The sequence below is a fragment of the Cibotium barometz genome, chromosome 14 (genome assembly GCF_041138505.1).
Source record: "Cibotium barometz isolate CiBa-2024 chromosome 14, ASM4113850v1, whole genome shotgun sequence".
NCBI classification, from domain to species: Eukaryota; Viridiplantae; Streptophyta; class Polypodiopsida; order Cyatheales; family Cibotiaceae; genus Cibotium; species Cibotium barometz.
This window is the reverse complement of record NC_141059.1, coordinates 9,247,224-9,273,869: the sequence shown is the minus strand read 5'-3', so window position 1 is coordinate 9,273,869 and position 26,646 is coordinate 9,247,224. Positions and strand designations below refer to the sequence as shown.

At 45.2% G+C, this 26,646-nt stretch overlaps 1 protein-coding gene and 1 pseudogene across 1 annotated transcript; one reads left to right on the top strand and one right to left on the bottom strand.

Annotated features, from left to right (window-relative positions):
* The first annotated feature begins 2,475 nt into the window (after positions 1–2,475).
* On the top strand, positions 2,476–9,379 carry FAS4 (RNA helicase family protein). The gene is made up of 3 exons (XM_086808163.1): positions 2,476–2,580; positions 6,633–7,739; positions 7,828–9,379. Exons 1-3 carry the CDS (start codon positions 2,491–2,493, stop codon positions 9,313–9,315), a joined length of 2,685 nt encoding a protein of 894 aa, XP_086664289.1. The 5' UTR covers positions 2,476–2,490; the 3' UTR covers positions 9,316–9,379.
* Positions 9,380–10,672: 1,293 nt separating this feature from the next.
* On the bottom strand, positions 10,673–11,823 carry LOC147631642 (uncharacterized; annotated as a pseudogene).
* Between the last annotated feature and the right edge of the window lie 14,823 nt (positions 11,824–26,646).

The following is a 26,646-nucleotide window of genomic DNA, read 5'->3' as shown; positions in this document are numbered from 1 at the left end:
AAAAGAAAAAGAGAACCGTGCTTACGCCTTATGACCCTTCCCAGTGTGCAGCCTGCCCTCAGTCCCTGTGTGCTGCTTCAGACCCGTCTGCACCTACTTAGTGCACAGCCCAGCCACTCCTGCCCCTGTCCCCGTGCCATGCCTTCACTCCTGTTGCCCGAATTAGCCCCTGTCCCGCTTCCTTCTTGGCCCCCTTCTTCTTTCCTTTCTACTTTTTAATTAACATATTTTTTCCTTTCTTTGCTCCCCCTCTTTTTGCTTTCCATGCCCTGTTCTCTGCTCTGGCTGACCCCTCTCCTCCCCTCTTTGCTTCTTTCAAGTGGTTTTGTTATTGTGTTCTGGCCTTGCTAGCATTGCACTTCATATGGCTTGTGAGAGAGGCCTTTAGTTCCCCCCTTTGGAGGACTCCATGTTAGCTAATCCCTCTTCCCCGAGCAAGGTCACCCTAATTTGCCCATTCTCTAAAGTGGACCTCCAGCTCCTATCATCCTCAGTCGCCTCTGTGGAGGCTACGACCCTCATTTGCAGGTTTTCTGGTAGCAAACCCACCCAAGGATAGGTTGTGCATCCCTACAAGCTGTCATAACATTGTCCCTAGTGCATAATTAAATGCATGTTTAAGCACAAAGATGATCACAAGATGTACATGCACGGAGGTGGTCACATGAGGTGTATCCAGTTTGCCTATGGACAGGTTAACATTAAAGCCTAACTTGGCTGGCACAGAAAGTCCAGCTTTTCTGGCACGAAGTCCAACTTGGTTGGCATGAAGCCCTAACTTGGCTAGGCACGGGATCACACTAGCTTGGCTTTGTGATCTTATCCCTAGGTCTATTAGCTTGGCTTTTGGCCCATAACAGGTACAAGGATAGTGAACATGGAAATTCCAAGTTTTCATATGCATATGCATCTTATACCTGCTTGGCCGGTTAGATGATTTGCTAGATGTGTGCCTTGTTTTCGTGTCTTGCATGAGATGCCGTGGGTCAGTCTTGTGGTGCCGGGGATGCCCGGAACTATTGGCTTTGAGACCTATCACCTGGCCAGACACATGGCACTTCTATGCACGTTCCCTCTATCATATCCCTCATCAGCCACCTCTACTCCCACCACCAGATTCCTGCCCCACCATCTCCACCTTCTTCACAAAGGGCATGGTGCTCAAGGCCATCCATAGACTACGTAATGGGCGGGCCTAGGATCACGAGGGACTCACTGCCGAGTACATCTCACATGCTGATGATACCTTGGCGCCCCTACTAGCCTACATGTTCAATAGGGCCTGTTGTGAAGGATTTCCACCCTCTTGGTCCGCTAACACCATCAGCCCCATCCTCAAAGCCGGAGATCCACTCGATCCTTATAATTACAGGACCATAATTGGCCACACGTTGGCCAAAGTCTATGGATTGGGGCTAGAGGTGGAGCTCAGTTTTGTAGAGAGATAGGGATGCAGAGCCTCAGGATAGGCAAGCTTTCGGAGGAGCTACTCTACCCTTGACCACATCTTCACCCTTCGTTCCATCCATAGTCACAGGAAACGGGGGAAACGGCGCCCCGAAACGGGGAAACACCGTTTCCCCACGTCGAACTCACTGAAACGGCAAGAAACGGGGGCGGGTGGTCGACGCTGCCTATGTGGCAAAAATTAATTTAAAAAAAACGATGGCTGGTCCAAAATAAAACGTAAGGCTTCGCCCTTTGTTATTCGCTGCCCACGTGGCATAAATTAATTTAAAAAAAACGTTGCCTGGCCCGCCCGTAACAGCATGCGATGCCCGTTGAGAAAAAATGATGGCCTTCGCCTCCTACTCGTTGCTTCCTTCCCGTTGCTCTCCTTGCAACTTGTCTCAACACCACACCATATAATCTATAGCACGAAGCTTGTTTTGTACAGTGTACTTGTACACAAGACTTGTTTCCTGTTACTGTGACACAAGTCCCTAGAGCTAAGATTCAAATCCCAAAGCTCCAGCATGGTCCTCTCTCCTCCCCTTTCTCTCTTTCCCTCCCTTTCTCCCTTTTGGAGCAAGGCTGAAGTTGGAGCAAGGCTAAAGTCAGAGCAAGGCACTTCTCAACTTGGTCCTCCATAATCAATAACTTTTAATCAGTAAGTGTTTTTTTTTAAAAATTTGTAAATGAACCTTGTTTTTTTTTTTAATGATCATTGACTATTTAAAAAATAGATGGGACGCTTCTTAATTAAATTGCACCTTTTTTATTAATATAACAAGTTCTTTTTCAATTAATCCCTCTCTTCTTCTTATTGTGCTGCATTCAATAGTTTGCACTAATGACATTCTATGAGCGGTGGCGTGGTGGTCGTTCATGCGTGGCTGAGCGACAATACATCGAGACAGCTCATTGTCGATGCCCTTTGCCTCTTCGAGAGAGCCTAACATTGCAAGAGGCAATCTCTAAGAGAGGGCTCGACGATGTCATTGCCCTCCCATGTGGTTTTGGGATGATGAAGATTGCTTGCTATTGCAAATGGTCCCAAGACACACTCGAAGACGAGCCCCTATATGGCGAAACCTACAGCTTGTAGAAGAACCTGTTGTGGTCCTAGTTGATGCTGAGGTACCTACCAGTCATGAGGATCAAGACACTAAAGCCCATGTAGAAAGTCACATGTTGTAACTATTGCTAATGTTGAATGAATAAAGAATTTTATTTTTCTTCGAACTTTGTCGGCTCTATTGTGTACTTTCTTTTTTTAGAATCTCTTGGCACTTTGTCCTTATTGTCCATTGCAATGACGCTTGTTCCTCGGTCCTTCTTTGTAGTCTTTGCATCCATGGCCTCCATGGATCATTTCATCTCAAAGAAGTCTAAATCTACGGAGTGGTCTTGCTGGGATGAGGTCTTGGCGGAGGGTGCCTACAAAACAGGAGGCGCGAAAAAGTGGACATGCAAATATTGTCTCCTTACGAAGTCAGGTAGTGCAACTCGTATTCGAGCACACCTGCTTCATCAGCATGGACAAGACATTGCATTTTGTACCAACATCACTAGTGAAGCACGAGAGAAGCTTCGCCAGAAAGACGAAGCAATGCGGGCATCTTCATCGGCTCGGAGAGCAAGGGTGGGAGTAGATCCTTCCACATATGTGGGCACTTCAGGACAAACCTCTGGAACCACTAGGTCTTCATATGGTGGAATGTCTTCATTTTTTGGACCCACTGCAAGTCCATTTGGTGCACCACCACCAGCAGTGGGCGCGAGGGGTACTGTTCGATCTAGGCAGAGTACACTTCAGAGTAGATGGAACCCAAAGAAGGAGGAGGAGGTGGATGGTAGTGTTGCACACGCTTCTTCTACCATGATGCCATTGCCAGAGTATGGATCCACCTACACTCCTCCATCATCAGAGGCATTGAGAACCACCTTACTAGCGAAGGAGAAGGGCACAGTTGCTGCAGCAACAGAGATTGTTAGGTCCTCTTGGGACAGGAATGGCATCACTTATTGCAGATGGCTAGAGCGACACTTGGTCCAGATCCATTCATGGTGTCATTGTCTATTCCAGAGGGCAATCTTACTTTATCGCATGATGCATCCAAGACAGGGAAAAGTGCAGAAGCACTCTTCCAAGAGTGGTCAGCAGCCGTACAAGCGGGGGGTGAAGAGAAAGTGATCCACTTTGTAGCTGATGGAGAGAATGCGAACAAGGCAGCCGACAGATTGTTGTGTGACAGGTTTCCTCATATCACATTTTCTGTATGCATGGCGCAGTGCCTTAACAATCTTCTCAAGGACATCGGAAAGTTGGATTGGGTTGCTCCCATCATAGTGCAAGCCACCCAGATTGTATCCTTCATTTACAGGCACACTTTCTTGCTGGCTAAGTTCAGGAAGAAGTCATCTAGAGATTTGCGCAAGTATTCAGACACTCGCTTCGGATACAACTTCCTCATGTTGGGGTCCCTTAACAAGTGTTCTAGTGCCCGAAATCAGTTGATGGTGAGTGATGAGTATGAGAGGCATGCATTGTCTGGAACCGTTGTAGGGAAGTCATGTGCGTCAAATCTTGGGAACCCCCTTTGGTGGGAGCAGGTGAGACGCATCATAGCTTTGGGGAAGCCGATCATCCACTTGTTGAGGATGACAAATTCACTTCAGCCATGCATTGGAAAGATTTACGAGGGGATGGACAAGATGGTGGAAAAGTTGGAGCACATTGAGCAAGATGAACATAAATACCAGGTTTTAAGGAAGCCAGCCACCATTCACCTATGCATGCAGTAGGTTTCATGGTTAATCCCCAGTTTCAAGCAGGCAATCAATACACAGATTCAGAGGTGGCAGATGGATGGGACATGATTTTGGAGAGACTTGAGTCTGACATTACAAAGCAGAGAATTATCAAGGATCAACTGGCAGATTACAGGGCTTGCAAGAGGAGGTTTGGAAGAGCCAATGCTTTGGCAAATCGCTTCACCACTGATCCATGTGTTTGGTGGGAGGACTATGGGGCAGACACTCCAGAGTTGCAACAATTGGCCATCAAGATTCTGAGCCAGGCGGTCAGTTCGTCTTGTTTGGAGCAACTATGGAGCTCATTTAGCCATATCGCTTCAAAGAAGCGAAATTGGCTTGGCACTCAAAAGACCAATGATCTAATTTTTGTGAGTGCCAATTTGTGTCTTCTTGAGCGAAATGAGAACCCCCAATCTTGGAAGCATTGGTTAGAGGAGGATGAGAAGGGTTCAGAGGCAGAGGAGCATGCCAGTTTACCGCCTACGCCGATAGCTACTTTGGGCGAAGGAGGGGATAGCGGCTCCAACGACTTTCTAGATTATGATGATTTGGGCTCAGATGATGTGCATCTCTCGCAAGTTTGAGTCTACTCATGAGTTCCAAACTTGGCTGATGTATTTGCATTGTACTTTCTATTCTTAATTCAACAAGAAATTGACTTCATCTTGAGGTGTCCTTTATGCAAATTTGAGAAAGTCTCGCTGTTGAGTTTGTAATTACTAGTTTTTGGTTCTATAGTTTAATTTATCAAGTATATGTGCCGTTTCCCGCAGTTGCCGTTTCCATTTCCGTTTCCGTTTCCGAGGGGTGTGCCGTTTCTGTTTCCGTTTCCCGTTTCTAGTGACTATGGTTCCATCATCGAGAAGGGTAGAGCACGACATCAGAGAATTTATTGCTACGTTGTGGATTTCTGCAAAGCTTTTGATAGTGTACCCTGAGCCCGCCTCCTACAATGTCTTCAGGAGATAGGAGTCCCATCTGACATGGTTTGGAGCAACATCGCCCTCTATGAGTCCGTCACCGGAGGAGTGAGGGCTCCAGGAGGTACATCATAGGACATTCCCTCCACTGCTGGGTTGAAACAAGGCTGCCCTCTATCACCCACTCTTTTTGGTCTCTACATTGATGAGAATCTTGAGCTTCATTGGAGAAGTGATAGAAACTTAGCTCGTTGGTCTCTGTATCAAAATTGTGTCCTTTTGGTTGTTAGGACAAATTTTTATATATATGTAAACTATACTTCATGATTGGACAATCTTTGAGGTAAAGTTCACACTTTTTGTATTCTTGTCTTTACTTGTTTTGTTTTAGTGAATTAGTCATTTAAAGTTTGTTTTGCTAATTAGTCATTAAAAAAATTGTCTTTTTTTGCAAGTTATTATTACTATTATTATTTTTTTCTCTCGGGTGTCTCTATTAAGCCTTTTTTTATTTTGTTTGTTTCTGGTGATTCTCTTCTTTCTTTTAAAATTATTTGTAAGTTCAGATTCATTTGACCTTATGACGGTATATATATCACCGTGTGGGCCAATGAGGCCAGGCATGCACTCCTCTTTGGGGAGAACAGCATGGCCCCAGGGACTGAGATTTCCACTTTTTCAGATCAGGGCGATCTCGGCTGTCTATTCTGTGGACTCCACTGACCCCACAGATCAGTGGTGGAAGCTCGTTAGCAACATAATAGAATGTCATCTTTGGTGAACGCTTTGCAGGCAGCGAGGCTATTGAGAGCATAGTGACTCCCTGGCACAGACCATATGCTTTATCAAGACAGATACCACTCACACCGTCCTGGGCTGGCGGGAGTGTGGGCAGGGCAACTTCGATATTATGCAGCAGTGTTGAGCTGCCTTCCTCCTCACTTGGAGCACGGGACACTTTTTCCCTACGGAGACGATGTGATTGTCTGGCATTACTGGCCCCCAGCGTGGCTCTTCCTCCCACACCCACAGATGATGTCTCGCTCCAGAGCATCCAGCCATGAAAGGGGAGGAACACCCCCCCTCCTCCACCAAAAAAGGAAAAAAAACAACCCCAACCCTACATCCCCTGGGCGGCCGCCAACCTTTGTAATTCCACCTCCTCAGATGGTAAACATGCGTTAATGCAAATGTGATAATTTTATATTTGGTATTTTCTTTGATTTTTTTCATGCGTGAGTGTGTATGCCATAGCATGGAGTCTATGCTTTGGAAGTTGATGACCTGAAGCTTTGTAAGTAGACTCTCATGCAGTCTAGATTGCACTTTGGTTTTGAGAAATAATCTGAACTTTCCTTGTTTTAACATGTTTTGTTTTGGGAGTGTAGTGGAGTATGCCTCCAAACCATGCCTGGTTTTCTGACAAAACTCCACCCATTTGTGTTTGTACAGACTTTATATGAAGAGCAATGCAGATCCGGAAAAGCTTGTGTGTTCCCGCTGAAGCTTGTAATCATGAGCGCTACATTACTTGTAGATGAGTTTGTGACAAACAGGGAACTTTTTGCATGTCCGCCCCCTGTGGTGCAGGTCCCGGCCCGGCAATTTCCTGTGACAGTTCATTTCTCTGCCAAGACAGAGCTTGTGGACTATGTGGGTAAATCCTATAAGAAGGTTTGTTCCATACACAAGAACCTTCCACCAGGAGGCGTGCTTGTGTTTCTAACAGGGCAAGCAGAAGTGCATTACCTGTGCAAGAGGCTTCAGAAGGCTTTTCCAAAACACGAGGGGAAGAAGAAACATGATAGGCAACCTGATTCTACAGGCGATGATCTGGAGGATATCACAGATGCAGCCGATGGTAGTCACCCTTATGATGAGTTAAATGATGAAATGGAGATAGCTGGCAACTGGGAGATAGCAGGCACGCCCATTGATTCAAGTTCGGAAAGTGATTTGGACTTTTCGGAAGCAGAAGATGCATCAAACGCAAAAGATGCGCCAAACCGTCAGACTGAGTCAGAGTGGCGTATACAAGGTTCTGTTTGCTTGGATGCCATCAAAGATGCATTTGATGCTTTTAGTGGCACCACAAAGAGGGATGAGTCTGACAAGCCTGCTACACGGGAGAAACATGCCTTCTCTAAAGTCAATGGCCCACTGCATGTGCTGCCCCTCTATGCCCTGTTACCAGCAGCCTCACAGCTTAAGGTATTTGGTGCTGTCCCAGAGGGATCACGACTAGTTGTCGTTGCAACAAATGTAGCTGAAACGTCCATCACCATACCCGGTATCAGATATGTTGTGGATTGTGGCCGAGCGAAGGAGAAGATTTTTGAACGTGCAAGCGGTATTACAAGGTACGAGGTTCGTTGGATAAGCAAGGCATCTGCAGCTCAGCGTGCTGGTAGGGCAGGGCGGACAGGTCCTGGACACTGCTATCGCCTCTATTCATCTGCCATCTTCAATGACACCTTCCTGGAATTTTCTCAGCCAGAGATCTATCGGGCTCCCATTGAGGGCCTTGTGCTTCTCTTGAAGTGCATGGGGATTGTCAAGGTAGCACCTTCTGCTTCACCTTGTTCATCATGGAGATTATCCAGGTAGCATTCTTTTCTTCTGATTCTTTGCTTGTATTGTCATGCAGGTCAACAACTTCCCATTTCTTTCACAACCTGACAAAACAGCCCTTGCAGAGGCTGAGCTGTGTCTCCATGCTTTGTCAGCACTTAACCTGAAGTCAGGCCTCCTAACTCCTCTCGGACAAGCCATTTCACTGTATCCCATTGGTCCACGTCATTCCCGAATGCTGCTCACTGCAATGCAGGTTGGATGCTCAGATGATATCAAGGAAACGAATATCTTGCTGGCTTATGCAGCAGCAACAGTAGCAGCTCTAAGCTTGGATAGCCCTTTCATGGCAGATACAGATGCCCAAGAGGAGTCAGATAAAGTAAGTGCAGAAGATATGATGCCTGACCCACGTGCATCAGATATCAATGCCAAGACCAGGCAAAAAAGGGGAGCGTTTGAAACCGCAGAAGTTAAGATATCCACTAGAAAGAATGTGTCACATACAAGGTATAGGCATCCCCTAAGTGATGCTCTCAGTGTAGTTGGGGCTTTGCGTGTGTATGAAGCATCCAATGATCCAGAAGAATTTTGCAGAATAAACCATATGCATGCAAGGATACTATATGAGATGTCAAGATTGAGAAAACAGCTGATACACATATACCTTGTATCTAGTAAGAATAGAGGCATAAAAGGCATCTCTGCATGCAGTGGAGTGAATGTAGTTGATGTGGAAGCGATGTGGAAAGCTAGGGGAGATCATGAACTGAGTGTTAAGCATGAGCGAGTATTGAGACAAGCAATTTGTGCAGGCTGGGCAGATAGAGTGGCACACAAGGTCAGTTTACAGGAGATCCTGAAAAGTAAAGAGAAAGATAAGCACAAAAAACACAAGGCAATCCAGTACCTAGCTTGCAGCACGCAGGAAAAAGTGTACGTGCATCCATCCTCCTCTCTAAGGAAAAATGCGCCCGAGTTTGTGGTGTACAATGAGCTTGTCAGCACATCTAGACCTTATATGAAGATTGTAACAAGTGTGGAGGCCCATTGGCTGGTATTGCATGCACATGCTTTATGTACTTTCTCAAAACCTCTTTCAGATCCACCACCATGGTATGATACTCTTTCTGACGATGTCTACTGTTGGGTATCCCCAAGCTTTGGTCCCCACTTGTGGCAACTTCCATTACATAAGTTCCCTCTTAAAAGCAAGAAGCATCGGGTTGCGGTTTTCGCATGTGCACTTCTACAAGGCAAAGTGATTCCTGGCATGGCAGCCTTATATCCACACCTAGCTGCGGACCCATCTATTTTACTTGCACCCACTGGCTATGCCCAAAAACGTGTTAGTGAATTGCTACATGTTCTGGGAGCTGCCTCAGTAGATAGTCGCTGCAAGCTAAAAAATATGTGGGATATTCAAACTGACTTTCTCTTTCAGGAAATCCTTTTGTGGGTGCAAAAGAAATCGCATTCACAAGTGGAAAGGCTCTGGACAAGCTTGAAAACTGAAGCCCAACTAGATGGAAAGGAACTCTTTGAGAAGAAAAAAAAAAAATGATGGAATAGCAAATCTCTACCTATGGCCCTAAAACAGTTTAATTCAAGTGTTTATGGCATTTGTATGTATGTATGTAGATATGTGTGTGTGTGTGTGTGTGTGTGAGAGAGAGAGAGAGAGAGAGAAATGCGTAAGGTGCTCGTGCTTGAATGAGACTATTCCACTCTTGTTATGGACTTGCATAGATACCAAGATACCAAGGAGTTCTTTAGTGTGCTGAGCTTCCAGATTTCCAGGCGTATGTTTTTCTACAAACTTTTGGATCTTTGGCAGATTGGTTAGTTTCCACTGACAAAGCTCCTTTCTTTGCATGGACAAGATTTTGGGCACTTTGGATAATCTGGATTGGTCGCAAATTGAATCAGCTGGTTTTCCACTGAATCTTTATATGATTGTTTTCAGCTACAACAGCTAGACCAGTTGCATGTGGAGTTGTTTTTTCACTGCTTTTAGTTGTACATTATATGAGAAGTGCCCTTATCTTGGGAGCTCCTCTCTTTATATAGTAAAGTATTAGAAAGTGTGTTTTTTGCCCCCCTCACCCCCCCCCCATATATGTATATGTATATTCATTGTGTGTGTGTGTGTGTGTGTGTGCGCGCGCGCGCACGCGCGCGTGCATGCAGGTACGTATACAGATACACTCTCATACATACATATTTGTGTGTATGTATGTATGTATATGTCTGAACATATATATAAATAGAGATGTATATATAATTCACATGCATACATACACACCTCCACTATGTTTATGTATATACATATATGTATATCTATGTGTATGTATATACTTGTATCTATATCTAATTATATAGATATAGAATACATATACATGCATGTGTATGTCACACATATGTATGCATGTGTGTATGTATGCATACATGCATGCATGCATGTATGTATGTATGTGTATTGATATATATCTTCACTTGATCTTGTAGAGATCTTCAAACTAAATTTTTGAGAGAGAGAGTGAGAAAGAAAGAAAGAAAGCTGTATTAACGTCTAGTAGAGGCCGAACTCGACCTATAAGACAAATCAATGTACAACTGTCAATGTCTTCTGGATTTCCAAAAAAAAAAAGGACAAAATGAACATGAAATAAACTATGAAAGTACTGAGGTAGTGGGGTGGTGTGATGGATGGAGCACTATTGCTAGAGGCTCAGTATGCAACCTATATGCATAGGGTATACAAGAATGTAATGCAGGTTTGTCTACCTCCCACCAGTACCATAATGGGGGTGTAATATGTGATACATAGGCAATGGCGAAGCAAAAATACCTCGGAGCATGATCTCCGGGTGTGAGTGTAAGTGAGCTAGCCGCTCTTGGATATCGTGTTGATGTCGAGCTCATATCTCTGTGATCTCCCTCCAATGTAGTCTGGGAGTTTGGTAGCCTGGTGCTCTCGGTCTCCATCTGGCTCGGAGGTTCGCAGCGCGTTGAAGTGTAACCCCCTCCTGTGTCAGGGTAGGCACTGGGATAGATCTTTGGAAGAAATCAGTGAGCTGGAGCTGTTGCCCACCTCTCCCTGTGGTATGAGTCCGTAGCAGTGTCTCTCTGTGGCATTGTGTCTCTCGCAAGAACTAGCCAAATCTGCGCTGGTCTGCGGACTCCATGATCTGGCGAAGTGAGGGATGTCCATTGAAGATGGTGGTGTATCTTTCTCTAATGACACTATATGCTCTGCATCTGCATACATAATGTTCCTCACTCTCAACCTCCTCCTGGCATAGTCTGCATATTCTCTCTGCTCTGGGGATCCGTGTTGCCCTACTTGCCTCAATCTCAAGCTGGTGTGATGACACTCTGAGCTGGCCAATCGCCACTCGGGCACTGTGAGGCATGTACACATCCATGTATCCAGGTTTTTATATGAATCCATCTGCTGAGATACGTATAAACTGATCTCTGTAGTATAGCATCTTCGGCGGTAGAGGCTGACTGGGTGTAATCCAAGTCTCTTGAGTGTATCGCTATCATAAATCCTGTTGAAGGACTCTTTTCCTCTGACTGTGAGAGAGCTGCATGTGTGGTGCATGTATATCATACTGGAAAGGTGGCAGGTAATCTATGTCAAGATCATGCTGAGTGAGCCACTGTATCATCTGTGAATACCATGATCTCCTATCTCCACTCTCTGCTGCAAGCTGCCTGGACGCCTCAAAAGCTCTATCTGAGAGTCGATCTGATGGCATATCTCTGATTCTCTGTATGAAGCACATCGTCTACAAGAGGGCCTCTACTAGCATAGGAGGTGCAGCAAACTCCATCCGGACAATGTCATGTGGGACGGAGGGTTTGCTGCGGATCATCCGTGAGAGCATGAGAATCTGAGGCCTCTCTATCTGAGACCATGTGGGGGTGGCGAGCACAGGTGCCCATACTACTGCAGCATACATCAAAGCAGGGGTGACTAGTGTGTCAAACAACCACCCCTTCGTGCGGGGCTCCTAGAAGTGTGCCTGGTGACACTGTCTCTCTAGCATGGCCAGAGCTGCATACCCTCGTGTGAGTCTATCTCTGGCTGCCTGTGCCATAGTAAATCTTCATGGCGGAGTCGTAAATGTAATCCCCAAGTACACATAGGAGTCTACCACCTCTACCTGTCCTCCTGCTAGTGTGAAGATGGCCTGTCGTCGAACTGGCCCTGAGGTGTGGAAAATCATGGCCTTGGTTTTCCCAAGGTTCACTGTAAGCCCCCTCTGTGTGCCGAAGTCGTTGAGTGCATGGAGATGGTGCTGTAGTCCCATCTGCGACTCAGAGACCAGAATAATATCATCTACATATAGCATAGTGTGGACTGTGGTACCTGAGAGAGAGAGAGAGAGAGAGAGAGAGAGAGAGAGAGAGAGAGAATATTATAATCCCTAGAAGGGCTGTCACATGTAGGTGTATTTGATTATATTGTTGTGTGGATGTAAAGATTGGCCTTTAGGGTTGTAAATTCCTGTTTATACTAACTATATGACTTGCAGAATGTGTTGATTGTTTTTGCTAAATGGTGGCTGCCTTGTATTGCATCTATTGGACATCTCTTATGATGTGATGATGTGTGTTTTTGCTTCTTGATGCTGAACGGCCTGCATTTTTCTTTAACGTTGTTTTGTTTGAGATCTCTTTGTAGCTTGCGTTTAGGACAAAGGGTTGTCTTCTAGGAAGTGATATCAACCCAGGTGTGCAAGAATGATGAGATGACAGGTACAGGGGAATGGGCATAGAGCGAACTTTGGAGCGAGCTTTTTTTGACAACCAATATCTTTCTATACCCTCTATTACCCATGTCTTCTCTCCTCCTCTCTCCTCCAAGCCTAGCCCAGCCCAGCCTAGCCCTTCATTCCTCTCTCTCTCTCTCTCTCTCTCCTATCTTCTTTTCTCTTCTTCTTTTTTCTCTCATTTTTTTTTCGTGAAATGGTGTTTTATATTATATGTAAAAATGTACATCAGCCACATGGCTCACACAGAACCTATGGCCCCAAAAAAACCCCCACAAAAGATCCTCTAAAGGATCATGACCATGCAAACCTGTACACTAATAAGAAAGCCTCCTAGCCAAATAAGCATCCCAGATAAAAGCATCAAAGATGAGCCAGTCGAGCCATCATAGACCATAACGAAATAACATCTGCATCCAGTAGCTGAGCTGAGAGAAGAGAAGAAAACTGCCAAAGCAACAAACCGCGGATACGTAGAATGTGTCCATGTATTCCAGACAAGGAATCAAAGATGAACCTATTCCGTGTAGTCCAAATATGCTGAAGTCCTGTCCATCTAAGGAAATGGAATATCACAAGGTGACTATCCGAAGTAATGACTTGAGGACAAATCCCAAATATCCACTGATGAGCCGAAACAGTAGACCTCTCTATTGCCTCCCAAACGCGAGAGACAAAAGACCAAATTTGACGGGCCACTGGACAACTCATGAACAGATGCATAACTGTTTCAGTGCATGTCGTGCAGAAGAAGCAAGAGGCCAATGTAATTTTACGACGGCTGGGCTGATCCCATGTAGGTAACCCTCCCACCAACATCCTCCAAATGAAAACCTTACCTTGGTAAGGGAGTTTAGACTGCCAACCACACATAAGAGTTTTCTGCCACCATGATTTAGACTTGTGCAATCCCCACACCTTATTGGCCTTGGTTGAAACCCAATCTTTCTCTGATACGAGCTTATGATAGACCTGGTTAGCTGAAAGTGATATCAAGTCACCAGATTTACATAGTGCCCAATCAAGCCAAGGTTGATCTGCAGAGCAGATGGCCGAGGCAATGGAGTAAAAGGCTCAACTGCATGCATGATGTCAACTCATAGTGGCTGAAATGTCCGAGGAACCCTAAAGTGCTGCCGAATACGATGAAACGAATATGGCCTGTCTCACGACTAGGTATCACAGCATCTCGGATTCTAACCAAGCCTAACTTGATCATGCGGTTGAATCGTATGCGTGAAGCAATGACAAACAATGACACGCGACTCCACAAATGTTTCGAACTGCAAAGAGTTCAAAAGTAGTCTTTCATGGGTGACCAGGATCCCACCGAGTCAATAGTAGAACTTCATGCCAAGAAAGGAAAATATGCGATAAAATGTGAGATGAGCGAATACGGACAGGATGAGCTGCATTCACAATGTCCCACCATGAAGCCTACACACGTGTCTGTCCATGTGACAATCCCTCCAACTCAATCAAGTCACGAGCCATGAATACCCAAGGCTACTCCTACAAACACATATCCTGAAAAAGCGCCCACCTACATGCCACCATATGCAAGCGGACATCCAGTAAAGCAGTCCTACCCATTCTTTTGGGCGTCGTAATGTGATTCCAAGCTATCCATGTTTGACCCATAATAATTCCTTGCCTCTTCCACAGCATAAACCGAATGGGAGCAACCAAACGGAGAAGAGATTAGTGCGTCCAAGGTAGCAAAGGCAAAAAATAGGAAATCATGCTAAGCATAATAACCTGAGCTACCTTAACCCTCACGTGCATAGGCCACCCTTGAGCTTTCCAATACACAAATTTATCCGAGATCCGAGTAGAAATCCAAGCAAGAAGCGCTTGGGGGTCCACATCCACACCCATTGGATACCCAAGATGACGAACAATGTCTCTTGTATGCACCACACGGCCTTGCCACCCTATTCCGTGCATACAATGAGAGCTGATTTTGTTGAATTTATTTTTAGCCCAGAAGCCAATGCAAAATTATTCCAAGCTTCCATTGCTCGATCTATATTGGCTTTTTCGGCCCTGAGAAACATAAAAGTGTCATCTGCAAGGGCTTGAGCAACCAATTGCTTGCCACCCATGAGGGAGATGCACCAACCACTTCACGATGTGATGCCATAGCATCTAGGCGAGATAACGTAGGATGAGTGGCAATGGCAAAGAAAAGAGGGCTAAGAGGACAGCCCTGCCAGAGAGAACGGGTGAGAGAAATACCATCCGAAAGTCCTCCATTGAGCATAATCCGCGTGATAGAGCCAAAGCCAAGTAAATGCACCAAATTAGCCATTTTGGGACCAAAGTCCATGGCTGTCATTAACTTAGAAAGGAAAGACCAGCTGACATGATCAAAAGCTTTTTCAAGATCCAGATGCACCATCACAATCTCTTGCTTCTTTGCCTTGGCATAATCCACTTCAATTTGAACATTAAGAATATTATGCAAAATATTCCTGCCATGCACAAATCCATATTGATATGGATGAATAAGAGTAGAAAGCACCTTCTGCAAGCGATTAGCAAAAATCTTTGTAAAGATTTTATACATAATACCCATAAGTGAGATCGGGCGCCATTGAGCCAAAGGTGTAGGCGAAGGGACTTTGGGCAACAAATGAAGTATGCCCAACTTCCAATCGACAGGCATATATCCCTCATCCCAAACCCTTTGACAAATAAGCATCAAAGGCTCTGCAAGCTGATCAGCAGAAAAACTCATTTGTCAAACCATCCCAACCAGGGATCTTTCCCATGGGAAGTTTGGAGAGAACAACTTCCACTTCCCCTTGAGTAACAGGAGCATCAAGCTGAACCGCCACATCAAGGTCAACTTGATATCGTACTTCAACAAACAATGACTCCCTTGCAGCCAGGACAGCCGGTGAGACATCCTCTCAAGGGGCAAGCAAATCTTCATAAAACCTGATGCAATGCCGAATAATCTCAGAAGGTTGAGTAACAAGGTTGCCTTGGGCATCCATCAGCCTAACAATATTCTCACGCATATGTTTTTGATGCAACTTATCATAGAAGTGATGAGATTGACAGTTAGCATCCTGCAAAGCATCAAGACGTGCAAGTAGTTTAAAGCGAACATATTGTGCTTCCTGCACCCTAGGTAGCTCCTTTTTCAGCAATTCTATGGCATCCACAACTTCAGCATCCATAGAGTCAGTAAACATGAACACCTGCAAGCCCTTTAAAAGCGACTCAAGAAGAGCCACATGCTGTTTTTGTATAGAGGCATTAGCAAGACCATAATGCCGCGCTAATTTCTGAGTGTTGGTAAGGAACACTGGCCAAGCATGATAATCAGCCATGGACACTCTTGTGGAGAAATGTCGTATCAACTAACACATATAAACATCAAAAACTTCATGCTCCAAAAAAGTGTGATGTAAGTCCAAAGGGAAGCGTCCCAACAAGCCTCTATATGCATCCACAGGATGATAGACCATTTCAAACACAAGCGGCCAATGATCCGAGAAAACCTGTTGCTGATCAACCATCATAGTAAGAACCTCTGGCAAAAAGAGATCTTGATGTAAAATATACATCCTATCCAATCTAGCATAAGTGCCCCGAAACTGTTGTGAGGCATAAGTGTAACCCCTTTCATCTGGATGCAACCAAGACCACATGTCTTGTTTTAGCGACCTTGCTGCAAAAGCTTCCCATGCCATTCTCTCCGGGCCATCCATTACAGAATGAGGCGACGTGGCTTGCTCCCTGGAGATACACATATTAAAGTCTCCCATCACAAAGCCAGGATGAGAGATTGAAAGAGCACATAAGTCATTCCACGTACACCCCTAACAACCATAAAGGCGTATCATCCCAAACAATCTGTATCACTAGAAATCTTCCATGAACATCTTGAATCACAAGAGAAGGCTGAAACTACGAACGAACAGCAAACATAACACTTGACTGCGAAGCAGGATGTCTGCTGTAGAAAACATGAAACCCCTTATATACATAGGCTTTGCCAGCCAACTTATGCTGCTTATGTTCAACTGCACACAAAACATCCTAACCATGACAAAAAGTTGTATGCCAAAGCCTGAACTGCTTTTGGCGCGAAGAAATACCCTTTACATTCCATTGTACAATTTTCATAAGCCTTCCCAGAAAAGGAATTAAACCTGTGTCGCCTCCCTCCCGCCTGCTGGCCCGCCTCTATCTCTCTTCGAACCTCTGTCGCCTCCCTCTCTCGCTTCGAACCTGGGTCACCTCCCTCCCTCGCCTGCTGACTCTCTCTCTCTCTCTCTCTCACTTCACTTCCTTCGCCTCGCCTCCTTCGCTCTCTTGTGTGTAACCGCCTCTGGCCTCTCTCTCTCTGTGGGAAGCACTGCAGACACGCACAGAGCTCTTCCTATGGCCAAGGGTTAATTAATTTTTAACCCGAAACCAGCCTTTTTCAGCCCAAGACAAGATGGAGAGGATGGACATTGAAGACCTGATCAAGGCAGCCATCCAAAAACACAAGAAAGAGATGGACAATGCAATTAATATGGTCAACCGGAGCCTTCTTGACAAAGTCAAGAAACTTGAAGCGTGGATAGCAGCCCAAGATGCAAAGATTGCAAATCTCAAGATAGAGATAGAAGAAGCACGTGCTCAACATAAGCTCGAGGAAGGTGAAATTCAGCCCATCATGATGGAGGAGCTGAACACCATCAAGGCCCAAGTGAGAACACTTTAAGAGGGAGAAGAAAAGAAGGCCCGGGAGATCTCCTCGTGGGTGGAGGTGCTCACGAAAAACAAGTAGATGAAACGGAGAAATGGATAGAAGTGGTCAAGAAAGGTAAGAACAAGGAGGCCGAAAGCACATCTATCTCGAAGATTATCAACCTAACCATTGAGGAGGAACAACGAAGAAAGACAAGGGAACTTCATGTGCGGATCACGAGGCTTAAGGACAGTGACAATGTAGAGGAGGAAGCCAAAGACTTATACACACACATGGGCGGATCACGAGGCTTAAGGACAGTGACAATGTAGAGGAGGAAGCCAAAGACTTATACACACACATGGGCATTTCGAGGCCAACACACACGGGGGCTTGGAGAGTGGGCAAGAAAGACAAGAATGGAGGAGAGAGCTCGAAGGGGAGAGCTCTCTCCTCCATTCTTGGCCAACCTTGGAGAGTGGGCAAGAAAGACAAGAATGGAGAGCTCTCATTTTACGCTTTCCCACCTTGGAGGGCCAAGAAGGATTTCTTGGCCAACCGCCCTTAAGAAAATAGGCATCTTTTTAGGAGATGACCGCACCTTGGCACAGCTAGCACATATGAGGGAGTGCATGCTGGGGATTAGGGCAGCCAGAGAAAAAGGGAAGCTAGCATTTTACAGAGGAGGCAGAGTGGTGATACTAGAGAGACGCACCACCTGATGGTGCGAGACCTATGGGACCAATCTGAGACTTGCAGTATGGAACTGCAACGGAGCATTGAGACTAGATGTGGGGGCCTTTGAGGATAGCTTCAGAGATAGGGACATCATCTTCTACTCGGAGACACATTAGGCCCCAAGCAGCACATTACTGAGAGTGGCGGGATACAGATGGGAGACGACTTGTAGATAGGAGGCCCGTTCGAAGCATGGTGGTCGCGGATCTTGCAGTTCTTTTTAGAGAGGAGATGACCGCACCTTGGCACAGCTAGCACATATGAGGGAGTGCATGCTGGGGATTAGGGCAGCCAGAGAAAAAGGGAAGCTAGCATTTTACAGAGGAGGCAGAGTGGTGATACTAGAGAGACGCACCACCTAATGGTGCGAGACCTATGGGACCAATCTGAGACTTGCAGTATGGAACTGCGCAACGGAGCATTGAGACTAGATGTGGGGGCCTTTGAGGATAGCTTCAGAGATAGGGACATCATCTTCTACTTGGAGACACATTAGGCCCCAAGCAGCACATTACCGAGAGTGGCGGGATACAGATGGGAGACGACTTGTAGACAGGAGGCCCGTTCGAAGCATGGTGGTCGTGGATCTGGAGGAGTTGCAGTTCTTTTTAGAGAGGAGCTTCAGCCACTCATCCATGTTATGTGCTGTGATGAGAGCGCGAGGTACATGTGGGTCAAAGTGAGGGTGCAGATGAGGGTAGACCCCCATACATTGCTATATGTTACTTTCCACCCAGCACATCTCATTATGCAGCGCCCCAAGGGGCAATCTCCATATATGATTCTAGATGAGGACATATGGGGGAGGAAGATGTCATCATACTTGGGGACTTTAATGCTCGAACGGTTCAGTACTACCAGACCTCCTCCTTTGACACTTCGGAGGAGATGTTGAGAGAGATAGATGTGGAGGAGTCTAAAGATGTGTTTGACTCGGAGAGCACAGGATGAGGTGGAGTGTACTGAGTATGGGAGATACCTCTTGGAGATGGGGACTGCACATGGGCTGGCCATTTTGAATGGCCTAGAGAGGTATCCACTTGCCAGTGGCTTTACTTGCTTTCCACACAGACATGGGGCTAGCACAGTGGATTATGTTCTAGCCTCGCCAACCTTCATCCCGAGTATCTTGGATTTTGCGATTGGCCCCAGGCCCATCGTAGTTACAGTGGATCATGCACTTCTCTCCTTTACGGTGGATTTCCACTACAATACCCGCAAGGTTGGGCAGTCCTCCTATCACTCGAGATATACCTTCTGTAGAGAGACTGATGGAGTATACACCACAGAGATCTATAGCTTGTTGAGTGCAGAGGATCCACAGAGGCCATTAGCAGAGCTCACACAGATCCTAATAGAGGCTTTACATACAGCTGGAGCGACGGCCTTCCCACACACGTAGCCCATAGTACGACCACGTCCTGGGAGCATGCCCCGTAATAGTTGGTATGATGATGACTATAGGGAGCTCAGAGCTCGACTACAGAGAGAGGTGGCCAGAGGTGTTACTACATATAGACAGTCACGCATCATCTTCCGATCCCTCATTCGGCGGAAGAAGAGAGCATTCTTAGCTCGGCTGGAGAGAGACATCTATCAGTTGTTTTTGAGTCAGGATTCTGGGGAGGCCTGGAGATTGCTTAGAGAGCACCCCCTGCCTCCGGCCATTACCTCTCCAGATACATGGGGCGAGTATGCAGCCTCCCTCTACACAGTACCATGGTAGCCACCACTACCGAACCCTCCAGAGCCTTGTCCACCCACTTCTACCTTTTTCACAGTAGAGATGGTGAGGAGGGCCATCAACAGATTGCATACAGGGAGGGCACATGATCATGAGGGCATTGTAGCCGAGCATTTCATACATGCTAGAGATATGATTGTAGACTTTCTAGCTCTCATGTTTAATAGAGCCATGTGTGAGGGGTTTCCTGGGACTTGGAGTACTTCCACGATTGTACCGGTACTCAAGTCTGGAGATCCGAGCCTGCCGACTAACTACCGCACCATTATGATTGGTCACTCGCACTGGCCAAGCTATATGCCTCTATTCTTGAGCAGGAGTTGAGCAGATGGGCAGAGAGACAAGGGGTCCGAGCTCAGGGGGGACAAGCCGGTTTCAGGAGGAGATTCTCTACTTTGGATCATATCTTTACCCTCAGGGCTATCATTGAGGAGGGTAGAGCACATGAGAGGAGGATCTACTGTGGCTTTGTAGATTTCCGCAAGGCCTTTGACACAATGCCCAGAGCTAGACTGATGCGCAGGCTGCAAGACTTGGGGTTCCATGTGAGCTCATTTGGGGTATTATGGCACTTTATGAGACAGTAGTTGGGCAGGTGCGGACTTTAGAGGGTCTCTCCAAGCCAGTACACTCCACTATAGGGGTGAAACAGGGCTGCCCGCTCTCTCTGACTCTATTTGGACTATACATTGATGAGATCTCTGATTATATTGGGACACGAGGGGACAGAGGAGCCCAGTTGGCTGGCACTTGGATACTCTTGCTCTTATATGCTGATATTATTGTGCTTATAGGCAGACTCACCAGAGGGTATGCAGAGGTACTTGGATACTTTGCATGATGCTAGTGGGCTCTCAGTTAACCTTGGTAAGACCAAGGTTATGGTGTTTAACACTACAGCTCAGTGGGTTTGGAGATCATTGCCTATTTTCACATATGGGCAGGAGACAGTGGAGTATGTTGACTCATACACATATTTTGGAGTGGTGTTCATTGGGCCCACATTTTCCATGAGGGGGGCAGCAGAGGACAGATTGACTAGAGGATATGTAGCACTAGGAGGTCTAAAGAAGATGTGCTCACAGGTACAGTTTCAGGAGCCACGCACTAAGCTGTGGCTTTTTGACGACACACTGGTCACATCGGCTATGCTATATGGAGTACAGATCTGGGGGCCTAGCCTAGATCGTCACAATCGATCAGGACGCACATACGATGGATGGAGATCGATGGAGAGACCACTTGTCCATGATCTCCAAGATGATTCGGGCTAAGGCCTCGGTACCCCATGAGATTATTAGAGCTGAGATGGGAGCACCACCGATCGTAGTCGAGGTTCTTGCCAGATCAGTGTCCTTCATTCATAGCACATGGGAGCTTCCCCGACACCGGTATGCACGACTTGCTTTAGAGTCCTCTCATCAGCTAGCCATGGAGGGAGACACTTCATGTTGGTATGCGCAGATAGCATCATGGTTTGAGCTCCACGGGTTTAGTTTAGACAGACTTCCACCCTTCTAGTACTCTCTGGAGGAACCCTCTCTCACCTTGACACATTCTGAGATTAGTAGAGTCATCCGACAGGACCTCATTCAGTTGGACACTAGGAGGACATGGCTAGAGCCCTCACATGAGTTGGACACTAGGAGGACATGGCTAGAGCCCTCACATGAGTTGGGGACGAAGATGGCTTTCTATAGAGACCATCTTCTCCGCACCACTGAGGATGGCTTTATACTTAGACCGAGCTACATGGATACCCATCTGTCTCATGGATTGAGGTGCGCCATTGGGCAGATCCACACCTCTTCACATCAGTTAGCGATAGAGACAGGCAGATTTAGAGGCATACCTCCAGGGGACAGGATTTGTCAGATTTGTTGGATAGAGCCAAAGACAGAGGAGCACTACATTTGTCGGCTGCACATCATATTATGAGATGAGGGCGCTACCATTGCCTTTTCAGAGAGGGATTTGGACCACTGGCTAGAGTCATGGACTATTGTGATCAGCGATGCTTGGGTTTTTATCTCCTGGAGATCCGCAGGCTCAAAGTGTCCATTATCAAGAGCAGATGCCCAACTGGCAGGGAGTCCACACAGAGACAGATTACTGACTTCTTTAGAGGGACTACCTGGGAGGACACACAGCCCCGACAGCCCAGCAGTGGGCACCCCATGGGACTCTAGTTGAGAGAGCTATCCAGTTGGGCAGATCTAGATGCCCGAGGGTTTGCGGATCCTCACATCGGAGACGGTGCCTACACTGGAGGATTCAAAGCATCATTGCGAGGCATCGGGCTCGTCCGACACCAGGCATCTCACTATGGCAGATATCCAGGCCATCCGAGAGAGACCCATGCTAGAGCTCCTAGGATGATTACTACTCCAGCCATATACTGTTGTACTCATTGTCACTTTTGTACTCCCCCATATTCATGTATTCAGGTATCCATGTACTCATGTACCCCATTTTGACTAGTAGCATTAGCTTCCCCCCTACTGATGTACTGTGGGGCTATCTCTTTTCTTTTCCAGACAGTGTATCAGATGTCACATGGTTGTATTGTTTTACACCAAAAAAACACTACATCTTATCAAGATAAGGTCTTCCAACTTTGAGTGTTTTGGAATCTCTCTCTATTTGTAGCTTCTACCTTCGTTTGACTATTTTCAGCACAGTCTCCACGAATGCTATCACAATGTCATGGAGGACTTACTGGCTACCCCTACTGCTGCCACGTTGCTTACTAATGAGCACGTTGCTGCCCTATTCTGATTGTTTTTTACGAGCATGTTGCTCCTCTTCTGTTGGTTATAGCTGCTTTGTTGCTTGTTGACGAGCACATTGCCGCCCTAGTACTGATTTTGCTATGAAGGGCCTCAGTCTGTCATTTCATCATTTGAGACTCCAACTTAGCAAAGTCCTTACTTTTCATCTCGTTCATGATACAAACTAGAGAGTAAGGGTTAACATTGCGCAGTGGTGGATGACGCAAATCTACCCATGGTTCCCAAAGTCTTTGCACATGCTCATTACCGCTAAAACCATTGGTACCTCCAAAGGAGGCTGGCAATAAGGCAAGGGCTACCTTGATAAGTCATAGGCCCACCGAGATAATAACTCCTTATCTCCCTTAGTTTGGATCATCAAGAGTTTCAATCTTAGGGTAAGGCCTTGGGAGCTAATGCTAAGTAAGCCTACATATGTAAAGAGAGTATCTTGGGAAGAGGATTAAGAGAATTGGGAAAGTGATAATGACACGAGAATGCTCAAAAGCTCAATTGTAGAGGATTCACTCATTGATTTGAAACGGAGAGGAGGGCTCCTTTTATAGATAGAAAGTGACCCCCTCTCACCTTGTTACAAGTTATAATTGTAGAATCCTTCCATCTCCCATGACACTTGTGAGGAGGTCACATGGCAAAGCCTTTTTTCTAATTTTTAATTTGGAGATCTTTGACTAAAGATACTTGCATGAGACAAGGTTGTAGCCAAGTTAGTACCTATGTGGCATTTTCACTTTACAAATGTCAAAAGGCTACTCATCCATGTAGGATTTCTAGAAGAATCTTCCCTAATTATGCACCTACACACACTCCTCCACATGCCTTCCACATTGTAGATTGTGGCAAATAGCATTTAAATATTACAAAGGTGAGCCATGCATACATTTAGGCCCACTTTTATTTTCCACATCACAACCATACCAAAGCATTTATAGAACATACTTGGTATTTACAATGGGCACATCCACACATTACACAAACTTTTGGAAATGCAAAATATTGATGAGAGACACTGTTGGGGGTAGCCGCCACGCCGCCGCCATGATTACGGGCCCGCAGCAATCTTCTTGGACACAAGCTTCCACCTTATTACCATTGCAAAGCCATGAAACTATATACAAAGTTGAAAATAAAAGATATTATTTTTTCATGTCACAGTATCCAATGGCTTCTCACTACTAGATGCATGAATAGCCTCATCATCGATGTCATCAATGTCATCCACATCGATAATGTTATCCACATGCTCACTAGCATCATAGAACTCATCCTCATCATATGTAGCATGTGTTTGCATACTACCATCATCCACATCACCATAGATAAGCTCCTCATCTCACTAGTAATGATGGTAGATGAATCATCAACACTTGCATAAGCATCAACATCAAGATGCCTAATGTCATCATGACTAATAATGCATGTCTTCACCATATATATAATCCTCATCCACATGTGCATGGCATATGTCAAATGCATCCTCATAGGCATGTGCATCATCACATGAATCATCATCCCTAGTATCAAACACAATTGCATGCACATCCAAAATATCCTCAATGATTAAGTCTATGATCTCGTGGCATCATATCATAAACGGAAAATGTATCCATCAAAGAACTTATGGAAGTAATCTAAGCATTCCCATTTTCAACTTGTGTATTGCGATTGGCCACGAACACACCGTTGATGTCTTGTTGATAGAAAATTGACATCAAGATCTCCTCATGTACTCGTTGTCCAGAAATTACAGTAAGCATCTCATCCACTTCAACACCCACAATGTGTGCATAAAGACCCGTGCCATAGTCATACTCTATGCAATGACCAAAAGGTTGAGTGAGCGGGTAAATTCTTTTATCATTCTTGATATCCTAATCTTAAAGCATTCCATCCCCATTCAAACATGAAGTGTAGCCAAGAACGGGTACCACCAATTGAATCATTTCTATCTTGCTTAGCTCAACAAACTTGCCCTTGTGATTGACCCTTTGAGCATGCATGTAGACAAGTCCAATCAATACCACGATCTCATCTAGACCAATATCCTCATTAATTTGCAAAATACTTTGAGATATTTGCATGAAATCTTTGTCCAATCTTTGCACAAAACCCTCTATACTTTCCTTCTCTTTGATGTTGGGAATGAAGAAGGAAAGGTACCCTCTATACTTTCCTTCTCTTTGATGTTGGGAATGAAGAATGAAGAAGGAATGAAGAAGGAAAGGTACCAATATTTCTCCATATAGCTAGATAGAGAGTCCTCATGTGAGAATACCATGCATCGATCTCTAAAGTAATTTTGCTCTTGGGTGGTTGCAAAGTATTGCACAACATCATATGCCAAATTATGCCAATCCCAATCATAGTTGTGCATTTCCTTCAACTACCAAGATCTAGCTCTTCCTTTGGAATGAGAAGCCACTTTCTTCACTTTGGCAAACTCGTCACAAGGAAAGGCATGAAAATAAGCATCCCAATTACGAATCCAATCCTTGAGTCCCATGCAAGTGACTTCTTTGCCATCAAATTCAAAAAATTGTTGTGCAAATGGCTCTCCTCTTTTGAACCATAAACTACTCACTTGAGTAGATACCATATAATTAAGAAAAGCTTGCACTTTCATTGATTTCAACAACCTTGTATGTAAGAATACATGCATCATGGCAAATCAAAGCCTTGCTTTTGCATCATAATGTTTTATAATCCTTATATCTTCAAAAGCATATTGTTCTTTGTCTTGATTCTGAAATGATAAAGACCTTTGATAGGCATTTCTATCCATTGCCTTTGAAAATGAAGAAGCTCCGGTCGGCCGTGTTTGAGAGGTCTTGTCCATGTACACCAAATATGTTTGAAGAAGCTTGCTTGGAAAAAAACATTTCTTCTTGCTTGCATTTCTCCAAAATCCTCTTCATCACTATCCTCTACAAGATCCTCATTCACCATTTCCCTATCTTCCCTTATCTCTTGAAGTTCCATTGCTTGCTTGAAAGAACACCCACTTGGCATAATGGATGGAAATAGAAAATGGCTTGTAGAAGTCTTGAATGGTGTTAAAATTTGATGATCTAGGGATTTATTGAAAGATCTTGTGACATAGAATGTAAATATGCAAGAACAGAGGATTTTCGAATAGCCCTAATATTCCCTGTTTTAGGGTTTTCGACACTGCTGAAATTAGGAATTAGGCCATAAAGTACTCAAAAGTCATCGGATTTAGATAAAACTTGGCGTATGGGCTTGTGATGATAAGTACTCACTATGCCTAAGAGGGTTTGATCAAAGTCAAAGTGTAGATATCCCTTGTTTTGACTTTTTGGTCAAAGTCAACTTGCTAGTTTTGACCCATCAAACGATGTCCACATAGAGTGGTTATTGGCTCATTGGATAGCCCTAAGGGAGTATTATGAAGAACTATAAACACTTTTTGACAACCCTAAGGGTCTATTACTAAATTAGAGTTTTCATTTTTTTGCTAAACCCTAATTTGGATGCCCGTGTCCGATTCAAAAGGTCAATAGCTCTCTTTGTAGCTTCCAATTGGCTCTTCCAAGATGTGTGATTTTCTAATGGAAACTCTTAATCACCAATGAATGATTAGTGATTTTCTTGATCAGCTGTGGACTTTTGTGGGAAAAATCGGGCAGCATCTCCTTTGTATTTTGGATCAGATCTCAATGTAGACATGTCCACAATCCAATATCCAACATTCACATCAACTCTTGTCAATATCCCATCAACAAATTTGTAACACTTTACATCCAAATAAAGGCATCATTTGCCCAATCACGCATGTAACATAGGCTGCAATGCCATTGCCATTGTCCATCATCACTTTACCATGTGCCATAATTACATTTGCCCATGCAATGCTAAATGTAAGATGTTGATTCCGGAATCAATCCAATTGTTGTTGATGTAGTGTGTCGATGCTTGCCGATTTCCCGGCCAGGCACTTCCCACCCTTGTACCTAGGTCGAAACTAGGCACAAGTTGGGGCCATTTCTTCACATCCAATGTACCCAATCCTCTTCCTTACCGCTTTACCACGGCACTCTCACGGGCAAGGAAGATTCAAACCATGCTCTCCTTGGCCTCTCAAACCAAATGCCAAGGTACTCTCTCACACATCAAGATTCTAGGA

Bases quoted from the DNA above. Each gene is read 5' to 3' on its own strand.
- FAS4 (XM_086808163.1), top strand. From the start codon at position 2,491: ATGGTCCCAAGACACACTCGAAGACGAGCCCCTATATGGCGAAACCTA. The intron at 2,581-6,632 runs GTACCTACCAGT...GTGTTTGTACAG, and splicing joins TGGTCCTAGTTGATGCTGAG to ACTTTATATGAAGAGCAATG. The intron at 7,740-7,827 runs GTAGCACCTTCT...ATTGTCATGCAG, and splicing joins AGTGCATGGGGATTGTCAAG to GTCAACAACTTCCCATTTCT.